Source organism: Myodes glareolus, chromosome 1, assembly GCF_982192425.1.
Source record: "Myodes glareolus chromosome 1, mMyoGla1.1, whole genome shotgun sequence".
In the NCBI taxonomy this organism is placed as follows: Eukaryota; Metazoa; Chordata; class Mammalia; order Rodentia; family Cricetidae; genus Myodes; species Myodes glareolus.
The window spans coordinates 32,084,913-32,102,926 of record NC_142026.1 but is presented as its reverse complement, the minus strand read 5'-3'; the positions used below and the strand labels follow the sequence as shown (position 1 = coordinate 32,102,926).

The window sequence follows — 18,014 nt, the reverse complement described above, 5'->3', positions numbered from 1 at the left end:
TTGGCTCAACAGTTTCTATTTGAGTAAACTTCTATTTAATGAGATGCATTAGCCTCCATTTACTGGCTATCTTCTGTATATACACGCACACAAAGGCCAGAATCCCAGGCAACAGCCAAAGGCCATTGCATGCACCCTTCAATCTTGACTGCCTGCCCTGGTACCATTCAGAGGTGGCTCTCTCGTGTATAACTCAATCTCCTCTGCTTTCCTCTGTATTTTCCGTGTGCTGGGCTCTAAGAGAGCCAAGTGTAAGAACTTCTCCACAGCACATGTAGTTTGCCCAACATGAAGAGAACAGCTCCCCCGCTGTGTGTTCCGTGCACGCTTTCTCTGCATGCCTTTTACCCAGCATGCCGCCTCTTGATAATACATGTTTTATTGGAATTTTAACCACTGAGAAATACATGGATTCAATTTTTGAAAGAATGTTATCTGCAGTTTGCTGGCTGATGACCATAAAAAAATAAATCCACTATCCCAAACCAAAGGCATGTTTTCAATTGAATATATTTTCCACTCTGTCATTGATGAGGATGTTGCCTCCTCATTTCAAACCTCAGTTTTCCATGTGTTCATCTCAAATCCATTTTGTTAATGTAAAAGCCAGTGGTTTAGCTGCACCCAGCTGTGCTTTTACCTTCACATGAGCCCACCACACTTCCAGGAGCGACGGCTTGGTCTCTGAAAGCAAAATCAGAGCAAAGGGCATCACTCCGTCTCCTACCCCAACCAAATGTTTCTCGTAGCCATTGGCATATCAATTATTTTGTTTCGATATTGCCATTTAAATATTTAGGTTATAGAGTCTATAGAGGAAAATAAATAGTGGTCTAAAACTCACATAGAGCTATTTTAATTGGCAGAGCCAATGGCGTGGATCCCAGGAAAGGAAACTTAATGAACACAATCCATTCTCTTCTGCGGACCCCTCAAAGCCATTCGTCCTGTAGCCGGGGCCCTGTATGTTTTATGTTACCCTGTAGCCATCACTATTTGCATTGTAATGAGGAACTCTGGGGGCGCTTATTAAAGGGAAGGGTCTGTCCCTTCTACAAACATCATCAGAATCCTGAAAACACCATCAAACAGGCTATTTTCTCCACAACTTTGGGGCTAATAAATGAGAATTTTATTCTTGTTAACCCCAGCACAGGCTGGGATAGCCTATGACTGAGGCTCTTAGAGCCCCTGCTGTAAAATTGTAAGTGCTGCCTGTCCCCTAAGTGTCCCAGCAGAGGCAGCACCCAGCCACAAGCATTTCTTCTGCAATCACTGTCCTCTGGTGCCTCTGGTTGACACCTTAGAGGCAGACTTGTTACAAAGCCCAGCTCTGTACCTTGTCAGGGGCGGAGCCCCAAGTCTCACACACCTTTCCTGCGAGCCTTAATTTCCTCTTTGGCCAGCACAGTACTGCCTGCAGCACAGGGCGGCAGACAAGACAGCCTTTAAAGGGAGAGGCCTTGCCAGAGTGTGAAGGGGGAAACACCTCTCAGGAACGTGGTTGACGTCATCTCAGAAAATGATAAGATGTACGATGGTTGAGTGATCCTGAAAACAAAAACACCTTAAACAGCCCTGAAAATTCATGTTCAGAAACACGACATACTTCAAACTGACCTCTTGTGTAAAACACATGTATCAAAGACCTAAAGATTTGGCGTGTCTAGGATCTTATTTGCTACGCCCTACTGAATCTGCATACCTAAACTAGCCTGTCAAAATTTGATCTGGAAAAGTCCATGAGGCAGAGTCTGTCTTGATGCCGCCTTACCTAGCTGCGGAGGGGCCTTCTAGAGATTTCTCAAGGCGACAGATGGGAACCCTACACTGGGGTCTGACAGAGGAAAGCCTACAGATACTGCAAGCTGTCCCTCCTGCCCACCACGCCCTCTCGTGAGGAGGTTTCCCTGAAGTGCCCACTGTTCTCAAAAGCTCGCTACAGCCAGGCCCTGTCCCCCATGCCTTCCATCTTAAACACCCAGAAAGGAGGACGCTCACAGGGTCCAGGCCAGCCGGGGCTACAGTGTGAGGCTCTGTTTCAAAAGGAAGCGAGCATGATCCACCTGTGTTGGAGAAAAGGCGAGGCCAGCGCTCTTTTAAGTGGGATTTTACCATCCACTTGCCTGACGTGACATACCTTAGTTTGATTTCAAGTCATATTTGTGTATGTATAAATATATATTTATTAGATATATGCGTGCATTTATAGTCATTATATATATTCATACATATATGTTATATTATATACCATATAATATATTCATACACATATGATATATATCCATGCATATATATCAATTATATATTAAGAAATAATATTTTATTATTATTGTTTGTTGTTCTTAATATTATGCTTAATTATGGTTCCAGGTTTCCAGGACATCAGACACTAAGTGACAAAAATAATTATTTTCTTTTTCCTCCCTTTGTCCTCTGGCCCCAGGAGTCCCTTTCGGGCTCCCCTGAGCTGGTGGCTTGCTTTCATTCATCTCACAGGAGCCTCTTCAGAAAGCCTCTCGATGCTTCATGGACTGTGGGCAAGGCTCAGGGCTCCAGCCAGCCTGGCTGGCTCCCGTGGGTCTCCCGGGCCTGTGGGTGCCACCATGCTGTCCTGCGTCGAGCAAATCACGTGAAGCTGTGTCCAGCTCACAGCATACATGAACACTGGTCAAGCGTGGTCCGCTCTGCTCTTCAGAAAGCTTAAGATCCTGGCTTAGATACCAACATCATTTACAACCCAAACATGCCCGTTAAAGTGCTAGCGGGTATTTTCTCTTTGTCTCTTAGCCCATTTAGGTTAGAGAGAAACCAGCAAGGTTTATGTCACCATAAAGTCTTGAAAGGGCGCTGTCGCCGACTCAACAGGGAGAATGCCTTGTGAAAGTCACCATGTAAGGCAGTTCAGCAATAGCCACCAAGTTCAAATGCACATTGTTTTCAAAGTTTGGTCCACGGCATCTGTAAGAAACGATATTCAGAAAAAGTGGCTTAAGCCCGAGACCCAGCCAAGAGATTCATCAAACACAGAGAGTGAGAGTTCTCTCGGACCGGGCGCCCGTGGCTGTCGTTGTTAATCCCAGAGGCAGACGGATCTCTGTGAGTTTGAGGTCAGCCTTGTCTACAAGAGCTAGTTCCAGGACAGGTTCCAAAGGTAGAGAAAAACGCGGTCTCAAAAAAAAAAGAAAAGAAAAGAAAAGAAAGAGAAAGAAAGAGAGAAAGGAAGGAAGGAAGGAAGGAAGGAAGGAAGGAAGGAAGGAAGGAAGGAAGAAAAAGAATAGCCTCGTTCTGTGTGTCCTGCCTGTGTGACCCTGGGCCCTTGATATCTCTGTGCCTCTATTTCCTCACATATAAAGTGGACGTAGTAACCTTCTCTCTGCTTACGGCCACTGTGAGGACTAATTGAATTCACATTTGTAAACCACTCAAACTTGCCTCACAGCGCTGACTTTAAGAGCACAAAGGGGGGCAGACTCAGCCTCGGTCGCTGACGACCCCAAAGCTCACCAACACCCTGTCCTATCATAGTTCTTAAATAAGCAATATTTTTAGTACCAATATTTTAGTATATTTTCTTTTTAAAGAAATTGAATCGAGTGGGCTAGAAAACCTTTTTTACTCTTTAGCAGATTGGTGCTGGCTAAAATAGTGAGTCTGAAAGATTCACATGATCCTTCTCGCCAGAGGACCAAAGAAAAAGATTCTCTTTCCTGTAGGCCCTGACTTTCGCTTCTGCCTGTCCTTGCGCAGAGTGGGCATGTTTGCGGGCACACAGTGCATATATACAGACATCCACCAGTTGGCACACTCACAATGGGACCTGATGAAAAGTGGGGTGTTGTACCACCTGAGGTCTTCCTCATAGGAAGTCGGAGCCCTGGATGCCAAGGCAGCCTTTCTAAGCCCCTCCCCCAGGCACGAGTGCACAAACGCAAGCCCTGGGAGACCTGGTGTGGCGCGTGGCGCGGGCACTAGCTGAGATCTGTTCTTCTGTTTTGGGTGACAACCACCCCACAGAAAGATGTTCCTTGGATAATTGCCAGCACCAAACCGCACGACTCCCAGTCTGTTTGGGACTGATACACTGAACAGTTTCTTACAAATGACCGTTTTCCCTTCCTAATTTCAACAAGGGTTTTTAAATGCGAGGCCTGTCGAATGTTAGCTAAACATGGACAGAAACGGAGCGTGGAGTCTTGTCATCCCCCCACCCAACTCAGGAAGCATCACTTCATGTCGCGTTTCTTCAGCAACATCAATTATTAATGTGTGTGTTTTTTGCTGACAGAGGACCTCGCTGGAAATGTAGGTTTCGTTATTCCGTTCTGGGTCGTTAACTGTGGAGAGCCGGCAACTGTAATGGCTTGCTCACACGGGGAGCCTTCATTAAGATGCATTAATCTACAGCCCATGCATTTCAATACATCGTATGTTATCATGTTCCCCCTTTCCTTTTAATATCCCTAATTTATTTTTAAATGAGTTGCTGCTTATGTGGCCAGCTAACAAATTGGAATTCATATGACCAGTGTTGCTAAAGAAGATAAGATGTTTGTGCCCAAAGGACAGGATACTCGTTAGCCTAGGGTGCAAATTTATTAGAGCCTTCAAATGCAAAAACAGCAAGCGGAGCGAGTTATGAATAACCCAGATGTATTTTTGCCCGAGAAAATCTATATGGAGAAACACGCATGAACTGTGTTGTCTGAATGACACAGCAAGGAGCGACAACACAGAGTGGCAGGAGGCCCGAAGCCTGCTGCTGCCATCTGCGTTGGCACGAGACCTCTGCTTCCACATCTGCCCAGTGGGATCCTCCACATCCTCATTCCTACCTCCAAAGATGAATTCGAGCATCCCTGAGGAGACACAGGGCCAGGGCGTATGGGACAAAGTACAGCCAAGCATGAGGTGTAAATGATTTTATAGGAGCTAGAGGGATGGCTCAGGGGGACAACGGGTTTACTGTGCAAACAGGAGTACTGGAGTTCGGATCTCCAGCCCCACAGATGCTGGACGGACACAGCAGCCCACCTGTAATCCCAGCTCCCTGGAAGGGAATCCAAGAGCACGCTTCCTGGCTAGAATGGCCGTATCCAGGAGTTCTGGGTTTAGACGAGACACTCCAGGAAGATGCTCAAAGTCAACCTCTGATCTTCACACACACAAACACACACACACACACACACACACACACACACACACACTTGTACCTATATGTGCTCTCTCTCTCTCTCTCTCTCTCTCTGTCTCTCTCTCTCTCTCACACACACACACACACAAAGACTTTGTAATTCTTGCTCTGGATCCACCTTAATAAAAATTGTGCTCTTCATATTAAGTTCTCTTTATACTAAATGAAAAACTGGGTCATCTTTAAGTTTCTAGTGGGCACGTTTATAAAGTATTACGCATGTAGCTTCCTCTTCTGTTTCACTTGACTGTTTGGTTTTAAGTGGGTTCTAAATTCTAGCAGATGGAAAGGTGAGAGAATCTCTCCCACATGAAGGTCCAGCAGTGTTCCTTCGAGGGATGTGTTTGTGTGTGTGTGTGCCCATGCGCACACATGGAAGCTTGTTTGTCCCACTGGCAGTGGTACAGAATTCCCAGAACAACTGAGTCAGGACTTGGACTTGCCTGGTTGTTCTGGGACATGAGCACCAAAGTCACTGACACACTGGCTAGCCCAGCGTCCCCCGGGACTGACCAGGCTACTCCCCCGAGCAGTTAAGAAGGTACTCACACTAACACGGTAGGTGTTGCCAGAGAGTCAACAGACACAAACAGCCGCAAAAGCGTAGGTGGCAGGAGAATAGCTCACAAGGAACGAATTCTGAGTATTGGTAGCTTTGGTTACCGACTTAATTGATTTAAATTATTCATATAATTTTAGATTTAACACCAACATGCGAATTTCCCAGAAAGGTATATTGGTTCTCAGGACCTGTGAAAGGCTGGCTTCAGTGCCGAGTCACTCTGCCTTTGATTTGAGAGCCTTGGTTGGACTTCTGGGTGTCTGTAGAGGTCAGACTTTTCCCTTGTACTGGAGAACTGTCCTGCTCTTGTATTTCTGGTCGCAGGGATTGTAAGCACCAGGCTTACCTTCCTTCTCCACGTTCCTTTACTTCACCTCATCCAAGTCTCCAGTGTGGCACTCGAAGAGTCTGCTGTGTAGCAGCATGGGCTAATCTACCTGAGCTTGCTCCCTTGCAGCTTCAGAAGAACTGAGGTCTGTCCTAACACCATTTGAGGGATGTCTGTCTACAGCCTGGTGCAGACAGTTGTGCGTGACTCGAGGCTGGGGACCAGAAGATGCGCCACAACCAACTACTTTCAATTTGTTGATTGACAGGCCTCGAGGGAGAATATTCTATAAGATGTGTTGGGATGTATGTCTGAACTCGGCTGCACAATGTCTTATGTAGAGAGTCGAGAGTTGATGTTTGGGTCACTCTGAATAATCAGAACCCAGCCCCTTGTAGCCTTCACGACACATCCCTTCCCTGCACTCTGCTTCCTCCCACTGAACAGGAAGATTGGGAAGCTGTGGTATCTGAAGTCTGGGGACCTTTTAGGTTTCCTGGATGTATTACTTTTGTGTCACTATAACAGAATATCCGAGATGGTCAACTCAAATATAAAAGATTTATTTTACCTAAGAGTTTTGGAATTGTTCATAATCAATGGGTCCTCGCTTCTTTGGATCTGAATATGTGTTTTTTGAGCTATTGCCCACCCAGGTGTGTGAGGGGGTGTGGAGCTAGCCCTGTAATCTCTCCCTCCACAGTGAGTGAGTTCTTCAAGCGCGCACACTGGTAGACGTATTTTTTTTTCCTGTATTGGTTTGTGGCGAGACACCTCTAACGACATAACACATTCGATTCGCTTCTAGTATTTCCCCCAGTCCTGTGACTTTCAGAATCTCAACTTTTGGGGGCTTTTCTTTTCAGAAGCCACCCCCTCTCTTTAACGAAGTCAGCGCTGCCATCGTCCAGTCGGAACACGTGACCCGCCTGCGGAATGAGGTGCAGCTGAAACACGAGCAGAGCTACCAGGAAGCCCTGATCAACATCAAGGAGGAGCTGAAGCTAATGGAAGGCCAGGACATCAAGGAGCACCTCCAGGACCAGATCCGGCAGTGGTTCATTGAATGCAGGTGACCAGTCGGCCTCCGCTCGGGTGGCTTAGCTCAGTAGCTGGTTTTGCTGTTGGCTGGCTCGTAGCTTGTTTGTTGGTTTTGCTTCAAGACGAGGTCTCATCATTCAGTTCAAGCCAGGCTTGAACGTAAAAGAAGCCTCTTGCTTCAGCGCTGGAGTGCCGGAATTAGAAACACGAGCCTCCACCTGGCTGGTTGTGTTCTTAAACACCCAGGGACCCAGGATGGAGACATGAGGTTTCTTGGCTTCGTTTCAAAAAAAAAGTCAAATGCTGACACTAAGGGTTCAGAGAGGTTTTGAATTAAATTGCTTCTCGGTCTGTGTTTGCTCTGTGACTGCATAAAAGAATGTGTTGAGTAGGGGACAGATGGCCAGGTGTGTCTAAAACCCATGGAGCTAGAAATAGCCAGGTCTGGCTGCCTTTCCCTTGAGAACCAGCAATCCATTGCTTATAGGAGCCTTCTTCAGGCTCTGAGCCCAGGTCCTCCATCAGTCAGGGGCAGCTGTGAATTCTGGGCCCTAGGACTCCCTCAAGTGTTGGGTTACTAGTTCTGAGGCCAAGGTCCCAGGCCTATTCTTATATTAGACTTCTTACTGCCTTTAGATGAAATGCCACGTGGTCTGAAACTTGTTTGTTGGAAATGTTTTAAAGTGCGTCTTTAAATAAAACATACTTTAAAACAAGGGTGCTCTGTCATGGGTGCTGAAGAAGGAGACTCAAACATCTCCTCCCATCTAGGGTGTTGTATTACATCAACATTAGGTCCTGAAACTCTCTAGTGCCAGTGCGAGTCAGCTCATTGGGTCTAGAAAACCAAATTGTGAGGAGTAGAAAAGTCATCTCTTCTTGAAATAAAATGACAGCGAAGAGTGTGTGTGTGTGGCAGGCAGGCTGTGAGCAGACATCCGGGGACCCTACCCTTCCTGGGGCCTAGACTGAGGAAGTTTCCTCACAGAAAAGAACTGAGCAGAAGCGAGAGAGCCTCCCTCTGGGTCATCATTCCTCTTCTTGCCAGTGAGGAGGCCTACAAGGGACAGAGGGAGGCTGGCAAGGGGCAGGGGACCTGGTTCCAGCAGCTGGAGGCCAAGCCCTGTCCGCAGCCGCATGAGTGGGCTGGGGAATGGACAGAGGCAACGGCTTTCCACCTCCCTCTGTTGGCCTCCTCTGGAAACTGAGCACTTGTTCCCTGTGTGATAGTCGAGCTTTATCCAAAACTTCATGGTGGGTCTTAGGCATGACAACCGTATGCTTTGGGCGAGAGAGTTCTTTTTCACTCTTTCTTAAAAATGGCATTTCTACACCTTTAATGATTTTCCTCATCTTCAACATCGATTGACTCTGGGAACTTTTCCTTTGTCTGGGAGGGGCATTGAAATGAGGATCTTGATGGATAATTCGGAACTCATTCTAGGAGACAGGTGGGCTCATCCTGGGGGAGGAATATGCAGACAAGCACACACACACACACGCACACACACACCCTTCCTTCCCGCCAATCTCCCTGTCTTCTCCTCCTGGCGATGGTTGCACAAATGCACACGTTTGTCAAAACTTATCAAATCCCACTCTTGAAATCTGAGCAGTTTATCACCTATCAGTTATACCTCGACACACTGTTAGAAGCTATGAGATGGCTAGGGTACCAACAATATGCCAGCGTGTCACTTCTTAAAAATCACATGAAGAGCTGTTTCTCAGAATGCTAACACCCAGTGTATCAGCCTGATTCTCAACCCACACTGGCTCATAGCATAAGGGAAAAGGTTGTACTTCTGGTTTCAAACAGTCGCTTCAGGTCAACTGTCTTTTCTATATAGATGTAGATCAGTTCAGGTGTCGTCTTCTCAAGCATCTTGCCTGATTTCTTTTCTTGTGGAGCCTGCCTACATAACGAATCAAGCAGCAAACACCCAGCGCCACACCTGGGTGAATAGTAAACCAGACTGCGGGTGTAGATAGACATCTGTCAATTATCACCTTCATACCGGGTCACATGGTGGGAAAAGAAGCATTAGGTGAGTTCACTGTTGTGTGTACATCACTAGTACACACACACATCTGGATGCTCAAGCCTCTCTCATGCCTGGTACCATGATGCTTCTAGATAATGTGTGTCTGTCTGTGTGCGTGCACACGCACGTGCACACACACACCCAATAGTAGTGTATAGAACATTGTGATATAGCACAGCACCGTGTTCTGTCACACTCCTCCAAATAGCACACTGCTTAAAGGGAATGAGCTGTTTACTCTGGAATTCGGAGCTCAGTGTTCACAGATCGCCGCTGACAGCGGGTCACCGAAGCCAAAACCACAGAAGGCAAAGTGCAGATAAGGGGCTCCTGAGCTCACAACACATAGAACACCCTGAGCTTCGTGCGCACACGTGGAAAGCGTTTGGGTGCGGCAGAAAGAAACTGAAGGTTGCCTCCAGCTAGGTTCCAGGGAGAGGGATACTCTAGAGTCTAGAGTCTTCTTCTGTACTGGGAGAATTTTTTTTTGTTTCAGTACATATTGCTTTTAATGATTTAAAAAGCAAATAAAAATACACGAGAGATAAATAGGCAATCTGCTTGTGTGGATTTAAAATATTTAAGACACTTGGGTTTTAGGGAAGTAGAGTGACGTGATGTCTTCATTATGCGTGACTGTATCGTTCCCAGATCAGTATTAAGTGGAATGGAACCGGGTATGAATTATTTTCCCTACCTGAGTCCTGGGAGGCCCTGACTGTCACTCTGGGAATGCCCAGCTTTTTCAGCATTTATGAGTTTCTTTGAAGATACAGCTGGTGGGTCCTCTGAGGACACTTCCTCCTGACCCCACCGTCTGGGGGCCGGTCCGAGGCTCCCTCGCGGGTACACTGGGCAGACTCCACAAAGGCCTAAGATTCCTCTTTTTGAAGTAATGTGAGGTCGAGGGTAAATTTATTTTCATAATTGGATTAAAGTCATCTGATGGACTTTGATAAAGAGCTTTGCTCCTTGCTTTTTTAAATCAAAGGCAAATAAAAGCAAATATTGTCTTTTGAAGTATGAAGCACAGTCAGTTCTCAGAATGAATTCCAAACGATGCGCAGGGCAGGGCAGCAGACCATGAGAAGCCGTAAGCAGTCCACAGACACTCACTCTTAGCTCATCTGGTCAGCACGTACGGGCTCCAGTTCCCCGTGCTGCGGAGGACGGAGCTGACCTCTGAGCGCTGGGTCACAGTGTGCCATCCCATGCCCTCTGATTATTTGCTTCTTAAGCTTTAAAAAAATGAATGGTTTTATACACATGTACCGTGAGTTTTGCTTGTTTTCAATCTCATCCTCATCTCTCATCCCCTCCCCCTCCCACTGAAAAGTTAAACTTCAAAAATAACATATATTCCTTTGAGGTAGAGTTTAAAGGAGAAAATTTGGCCTGTGTATAGCCTTCGTTTCAGCATACAGAGACAGCAACGGTAGCATTTTCTGTCTAGCCCCTTCTCGTCTCTTTTCTCTCTAATGCATATTTTAATTAGTTCTATTTATTCATATTTTTGCTAATGTTTAAGTTCGATGTTTCAAAATTGAACTTTCTCATGACCCTGTAATGCTTTCCAAAATATTTTTTTAATGAATGCTTGGCATTCAATTGCATGGCTGCACTAGTTAATAAACTGATTGTAATCTTTTTAATATTTTGCAGAGCCGATAAAAAGGCTATCAAGTGATCTTGGAATTTTTATTAATTTCATTTTTTTCAAGACAGGGTTCCTTTCGGTAGCCCTGACTGTCCTGGAAACTCACTCTGTAGACCAAGCTGGCCTTGAACTCAGAGATCCACTGGTCTCTGCTTCCTCCTTTGGCGTGCTAGGATTAAAGACATTGCACCACCCAGCTAATTTAGTCATTTGGGGGTTGAGAATAATTCCATTTCTGTTTTTGCTTTGAGACAGGGTCTAACTATGCAGCCTAGGATAGTCTTGAATTCAATCAAGATTCTCCTGCCGCCGAGTGCTAGGACTTCAGGTACATAGCCCCAGCTTACTTGAGCTTCTGTTTGTTGATAGTTTTTCATCTCTGAGCCGTTCTGTCATTTATCTACTTCTCTGTGTCATGGTATTGGTTTTTTTTTTCTTCAAATGATCTCTGATATGTAGTTGTGCATGTGAATGCTAAAGATACTTGGCTTTGGCATGTTTTTGCAATGATGACTGCCTAGTTTTTCATTTGTCATTAGTATGCCGGGGAGGCATCAAGCCCTTGCCAGGTACCTTCCACACCTCTCCTCTGGTGTGTCTTCTCCCCCTCTTTTACGCTCCAAGGGCCTAGGATCTCCTGCAGAGTATGGCAGTGTGCACGTCATCCTTGCTATGGTGTGGGCTATTTGAAACAGCAGCCTTTGTCAACAATCTCCGTCTGGGAAGCACAACTAGTTAGAAGCTGCTTCAGTCGTTGGTTAAGCAAGAACCAACTTCCTGGGCTTCGCCTTCATCCCTTCTTCTAGCCCCAGGCCAAACTCAAAGGTGGGGTTTCCTGCTGTAGGTCCCAGGGTCTCATTTGCAATTGTGGCCATCTTAGTGACTGGGTACATCAGGTGTACTACGGGGGGCAGGGGCAACTGTTGTTTCTTGAATATTTACTCTATCTCAAGAATGCTTTGCACCTGAACTCATTTGACCTTTTTGCCAGTTTGCTTCTGTTGCCATATTAAATTGCCACACTCTTGGTGACTTCAGTGGGAGCTGGAAGTCTGAGATGAAGGGGCAGAGCTGTGTTCCCTAAGAACTCCAAGGATAATCCAGTCATTGTCTCTTCTAGCCTCTGGCGGCGGCTGCCACTCCTTGGTTTATGTGTCTGGGTCACTCTAGCCTTCATTAGTGGCCACACTGCACTCTCCTCTGTGTGTCTCTGGCCATCTAGCCCATGTCTTGCAAGGCATTGAGAACAACATGGAGGGAATACCACAGGACACAGACAACCCCTACTAGGGGTTCATTCATGTCTTCCAGAGCCATTCTTCCATGTACGGTGTCATAGACTCCAGGAACTAAGACCAAGGGACTTTTCAGTTCACCATTCAGCCCACCACACACCTACAGCCCTATGAGATAGCATGGTATCATTTCCACCCATTGAACCACACTGCAGTTCTTTGGGACAGTCTAGATAGTTACTGCCCAACAGGAGTCTCTGCTGTGCTGGAAATGTTCTGGATTCTGCCACCTAGCACAGTGGGAGAAGATGAGTCAGTCTGGGCACATCTAGCAGAAACAACATGAAGTTTTCCTGGGCTGGAGCTATGCGATTTGATCCTCGATGATGGGCAGTAGTGGGTAATAGCAGTGTAGGGTGGGGTACAGTTCCCAGTCAGTCCAGCGACCTCAAGGAGAATCTAAGGTGTGCTGTGTGATCAAGCTAGGATGCTCAACAGGGTAGATATATTGCATGCATTTTCCACTTAGCATGCTTTCCAACATACATTGTGTTTATGGAACACAGCCTGGAAGTTAAACAGTCACCGTGTATTTCATTTTACTTCATTCGAATGTAGGTGAGGCAGCCGCATGTCCCCAGTGGTTACCACGTTGAGCAGCACAGCTGAGAGGATGCTTGTTTCCAGAAATCGCTTACTGTGCTTGGTGTGTGTCTTCACTTGAGACATCCAGTGCAGACGTCCTGAAGTTTCAGGGATCAGTTGTGAACATCATCCCAAAGTCTCATGAAGGGGTCTTAGCTACAGCAACATCCAATGCAGAGTTACGAAGCAGAACCCCAAAGCCCAGCTAGGCTGCAACACCCAGAGCCAGTCTATGGAATTGGGGCTCTTTTAGAATGAGGGGCCGGCTTGTTGGGGTTTCTGTCCCGCCCAGTACCCCAACAAGCCAGCAAGTCCCAAGGAAAATCAATCACACAGAGAACTCTATAAGTTATAAAGCTGATTGGCCCTTAGCTCTGGCTACTTATTAGCTCTTATAACTTATGTTACCCCATTATTCTTATCTACATTAGCCACATGGGCTCAGTACCTTTCTCAGTGTGACAGCTTACATGTTGCCTCTTCGGTGGTCTGGACAGGAATGGCTGAGAGAGAGTTTCTGCTTCCAGAATACTCCCAGTCTCTTTGCTCCACCCCTACTTCCTGTCTGGCTTTCCCGCCTATACTGCCTGCCTGGCCAATCAGCGTTTTATTAAAATATGATTGACAGAATACAGATAATTCTCCCGCACCAGGCTCTCATCACTGAAGATGCAGCAGCCTTTCCTCCTCCCAGTCACCTGCATCAGCACCACGTACACTGTTTCCCTCACCAGAAAAACGGGACTAATTCCAGGTCTTAAGGTCTTTGCAGATGGAAATCCCAGGTTTGTTCTGGAGTCTTGTGGGTTCTCTGCCCACTGCCATTCATTGCTCACTGACTTATCTGTTGCTGTGATTAAACATCTGGACAAAGAGCAGCATAGGAGAGGAGAGGTTCTTTTTGTATTGTTAGCCCAGGTCCCAGCCCCTCATTGCTGAGATATCACAGAGGCAGGAGCTTGAAGCCATCGCTCACGTCATATCCACTCGAGAGCGAGGAGAAACAATGCACCCTTGTTCCCCACTTCATTCATGTAGTTCAGGCCCCAGCCTAGGGAATGGTGTCACCCACAGGGGGCTTTGTCAGATACTATTCAAGCTAATTCCCAGAGATGATAGGCCTACAAACCAACCTGATCTGGGCAAGTCTCCCATTGAGGCTTTCTTCTCAGGTTATTCTGGCTTATGGCAAATCGACAGTTGAAGCTAACTATACTGTGGAGGCCGCACACACGCATGCTCCTTGCTAACTCGGGAGTCGAGGCTCTAGAGTAGAGGCTGCGTGGGATCAGGTCTCCACTCTACCACTTAGTCTTTGTGATCTTGAGCCATACCCCCCTCTGTCTGCCATTGTTCCCTCATCTAAATGTGTGTTGGTGATGGGGACAGTCTTAATGCCTACTTCATGGACAGAATAGTATAAACTGATAAATATGATGCCATTAGGATAATGTAGACTCTTGGTGCTCCATCAGACAGCCTACTTAGGGTTCAGAACATGTGTTATATCGTTGGTACCCCATGTTTTATCACTGGGTCTAGCACTCTGACATCTATAGGGGGATCTCTGAGTGCCAGCCTCAGTATCCCCTTCAGGGTATAGAAGAAGACTTACAACAAGCACAGGACTTAGATCTGAGGGCAAAATGAACTCTCCACTACATACTTTTTTGTATCTATTTCTTTATTCTTTTCCTGCTGCTCTCTTCCTATTTTGTAAAGCTTTCAGTTTATATACACACACAAAACAAAGGCAATTCTCTGAGCTTGGTCATTCCTTTATCTTTGAATGTTCCAAATGTGATCTATATGAGAGACTCCTTTCCTGACTGCATGTCCTGCCAAATGAAAGATAGTTGCAGGGAGGTGACTTCTCATGTATCTCAGAAAACAGAATGGAGATACGGCTGTGGGAACCAAGGTTATTGACTGTGTGACTAAATGTCTCACTAAAGGACCCACAGAGTGTGTGTGGGGGGGATGACCTAATATACCAGTACCTGGGAAAGAATTGTGCCCAATAATTCATATTCTGCTGAATCTTGCACCAAGGGAGAGTGCTTATGGTTTCACGAGAGATCTACTGTAAGAATACCCGATATACAAAAGGTGATGGCCCAGCACATTGCGAACTCGGTTTATCTCCTTCAGAACACATTCATTCTGGTGGGTCAGCCTGCTGCTCTATCAGCTGAAATCTCACTGCACGGTTCCTGCGCACCGCAGCAAACATCCACAGCCATAGGCGTGTTTTGTGGCCTCTAGTCACGGTGTTGCCTACCAACCTAGGCAAAGGAAAAGGTTGGCTGGGGGGGGGGGGAGCGGGGAGGAAGGTCTGAGAGGGAGGGAAAGGCATAGATGGGAGAGGGGTCATAAAAGGGTCGAGACACCAAGCAGCCAATGTGGAATGTGCTCACGCCCCCAGGCATGGGAGCAACTTGTCTGAGATCACCTGCAGATGTGCATTCTTTCTGGAGGAGGGTTCAGTCATTGGTGGGGGGAGCTGTTTTTAAAAAGTAAAGTTCAATTTAAATTAAGGCTGTTCTCCACACCCATCTTAGTTACATGTGAACCTTTGGCATTTCGAGACTGGGAGACCCTGGATGCCAGACCCTGTCTTTCCCTTTTCATGCACTGGGAACTCTAGAGCCAGTGTCACCGCAGAGTCCCCATGTTCTGGCCCTAGGAGGGTCAGGCTGAGAGCAGAGGTTTGCTGGCTGTGCTGCTGTCTTCAGTGGCCTTGACACTGACCTGAGGGAACAGAGTCCTGTTTCCCCCACTGTGGCCCTTGCACTACCTGCCTGAACCAGCTCTTCCAGGACACCTCAGCTCCTACGAACTCAGTCCTAACAGTCTGCCCGACCTGCCTCCTGCTCTGCTAGAGAGGGGTCTGTGTCAGGTGCTCATAACCATCCCCTAAGAGGCATCTGTCTGATTAGTTCTCTGGTCTTCCGGCTTATTTCCCTTCCACACCCTGCACAAAGACTAGCGCCATTAGCCCACACAGCCATCAGGGCAGGCTCCCACCCCCCTCCTTTCCCCCCCATTCCCCTCCTATCCCCCCCACCCCTGTGAGCGGAGCCATCCTCCCCGCTGCCATTCTCATTTTAATGTCACCACCATCACTTTGAATTCTTTACATAATACAGATGGACAGCCCACCCGTAACCATGGTGACAGTATACCACCAATGAAATCGAAATTAGTAATGTAGAGATAGGAAAGATCTAAGTCTCGAGTTCTATGCAATCCCTGAATCAGACCTAACATACCCCGGAGGCTTTGAGGGCCTTCCTCGGGGTTCTTGACTGGAATTCTCTCTCAGCTCTGATCCCCAATGCCCAGTACATCACTAACTTTTCCCATTGCTGTGACAAGTACCTGAATTTAAGGAAGGAAGGATTTGAGAGAGCACAGTCTCGGCAGAGGAGACACGGTGGCAGGAGCATGAGGCAGCTGATCGCAGGGCATCACGGTCAGGAGGCAAGGAAAGGTGAACGCTGGTGCTCAGCTCACTTCCTGCCTTATATTCCCTTCAGGATCTCAAGCCCTCGAACGTCTCCCCTCAGTTAACCTGATCTAGGAACTCCCTCACAGATGCGCTCAGAAGTTGGTCTCCTAGCTGATTTCCAGATCCTGTAAAATTAATTATTATTTTAATTAAATATTAAAAATATTAGCCATCACACCAACATCTCCTGCCACAAAAGACCGAGAAATGGTCACCACCACTTTGTACAAAAGGAAGGTGGATACTTGTATTATTTTTTTCACTTCTGTTATTTTTTTTCCGTTTGTGTCTTAAAAACTGAGATCCAGTTTAAATGAAGTTAAGTCTGCTCCCCCCATCTGCATCTTAGTATACAGTTCTGTGATGTAAACTTGACATTTTAAGTCTGGGAGACTTTGGGTGCAGGGCCCTGTTTTCTCCCTCATGCTTTGGGAACTCTAGAACCAGACTGCCAATGCAGGGTCTCCATGCTTTGGCCCTGCAAGGGTCAGCCTGGGAACAGAAATGTGCTGGCCCACAAGAAGCAACCTAAATGAAGAAGGGCTTCTTTTGGCTTTCAGTTTAAGGAGACACAGACACTCACGGTAGTGAAGGCATGGGGACAGAAAAGTCAGGACATAGAGAACAACAGGAAGTAGGGCCAGGCTATCAAATCTCAGATTCACACCTAGTGATGAACTTCCTTTTAAAGGTTTTACAGCCTTCTAAAACAGCATCACATGGGGAAACTGAGTGTTCAAACATGCGCCTGTAGGAGATATTTCATGCTCAAACCCACAATAGTGCTCACGGGCGTAGGGCTCACTGGGTACCTCCTGGGAGCCCAGGCCTTTGCCCACTCCTGGTTCCTCCTCCTCTTCCGCTGCTTCATGTCTTCATGTGGCATAGTTAAAAGGAAAAGAGGGAGCCACACAGAGAGAAATAATGGGGTGAGGAGGGAAGAAATGGAGGGGAATCCAGGGATTAGAGAACTCCCTGGCTGTGGCCTGCTCTAGCTCTTTCTCATGAGACATTTGCAGATTATGGAAGTTGGGCACTTGGCTGGAAGTCCACCTAGTGACTAGCAGACTAGGAGAATGGTGATGCAGGAGAGAGACTTTTAGACATGTGGACATTGTGTAGCTCCAGTGTGGTCTACTGGGAAAGGACAGGGATTCCCTCTGAGAACTTTCAGCAGCATCAAAAGAAGCCACGAGCCTGCTCCTGTCAGGTGCCCTCCGGCGGCCGGGAGCTGAGCTATAGCTGCTTTATTCTTCATGGTTTCTACATTTTCTTCCGGGACCCTGAGTTCTGTGCAATGGGAAACAGAAGTTTAAGGAAGACAGGGGGATGGTCCACGTAGAGAGATGAGTCAGGGGCTCGTTATTGCAAATTCTTTGTGCAATCACACATTCCGTGAATTTTTAGAAGCAGCTGTGGTCAACAGAGGAGACTCAGACACGCGTGTGGGTGACCTGCATAAGAAGCCAGATTAGCTTCTTCCCTGCCATTGCTTTCATGGATAATGTATGAGGTTGAACAGAGAACACGAGAAAGGGCGGGTAAGGACTCAAGGTCCAGGCACTATTCACTGAGGCTTTGGGGACAGGTGCATAAGCCACTTGAAAGCACAGGTTTTGGTGTGGCTCACCACAGGAAATCAAATTCAGAGCACCCAGCATCCAGGGCCTCTTGTGGTCCCCAATCCAGGTGCCAGAGCTCGCCAAAAGGCAGATACTAGCCTCTACAGCAAATACAGTCGGCTAACTTCCTTTGTCTAGACCCGTAAATAGGTCCAGGCAAAAACCTTGGGCCCT

The 18,014-nt window shown here is 46.9% G+C and overlaps 1 protein-coding gene across 1 annotated transcript in view; it reads left to right on the top strand.

Moving 5' to 3' along the window:
• Drc11 (dynein regulatory complex subunit 11) overlaps positions 1-18,014 on the top strand; it is a 116,014-nt gene that overhangs the window by 16,253 nt on the left and 81,747 nt on the right. The window contains exon 6 of the mRNA XM_048441795.3: positions 6,951-7,156. Within this exon, the coding sequence (XP_048297752.1) occupies positions 6,951-7,156 (206 nt within the window). The remainder of the gene's footprint in view (positions 1-6,950; positions 7,157-18,014) is intronic.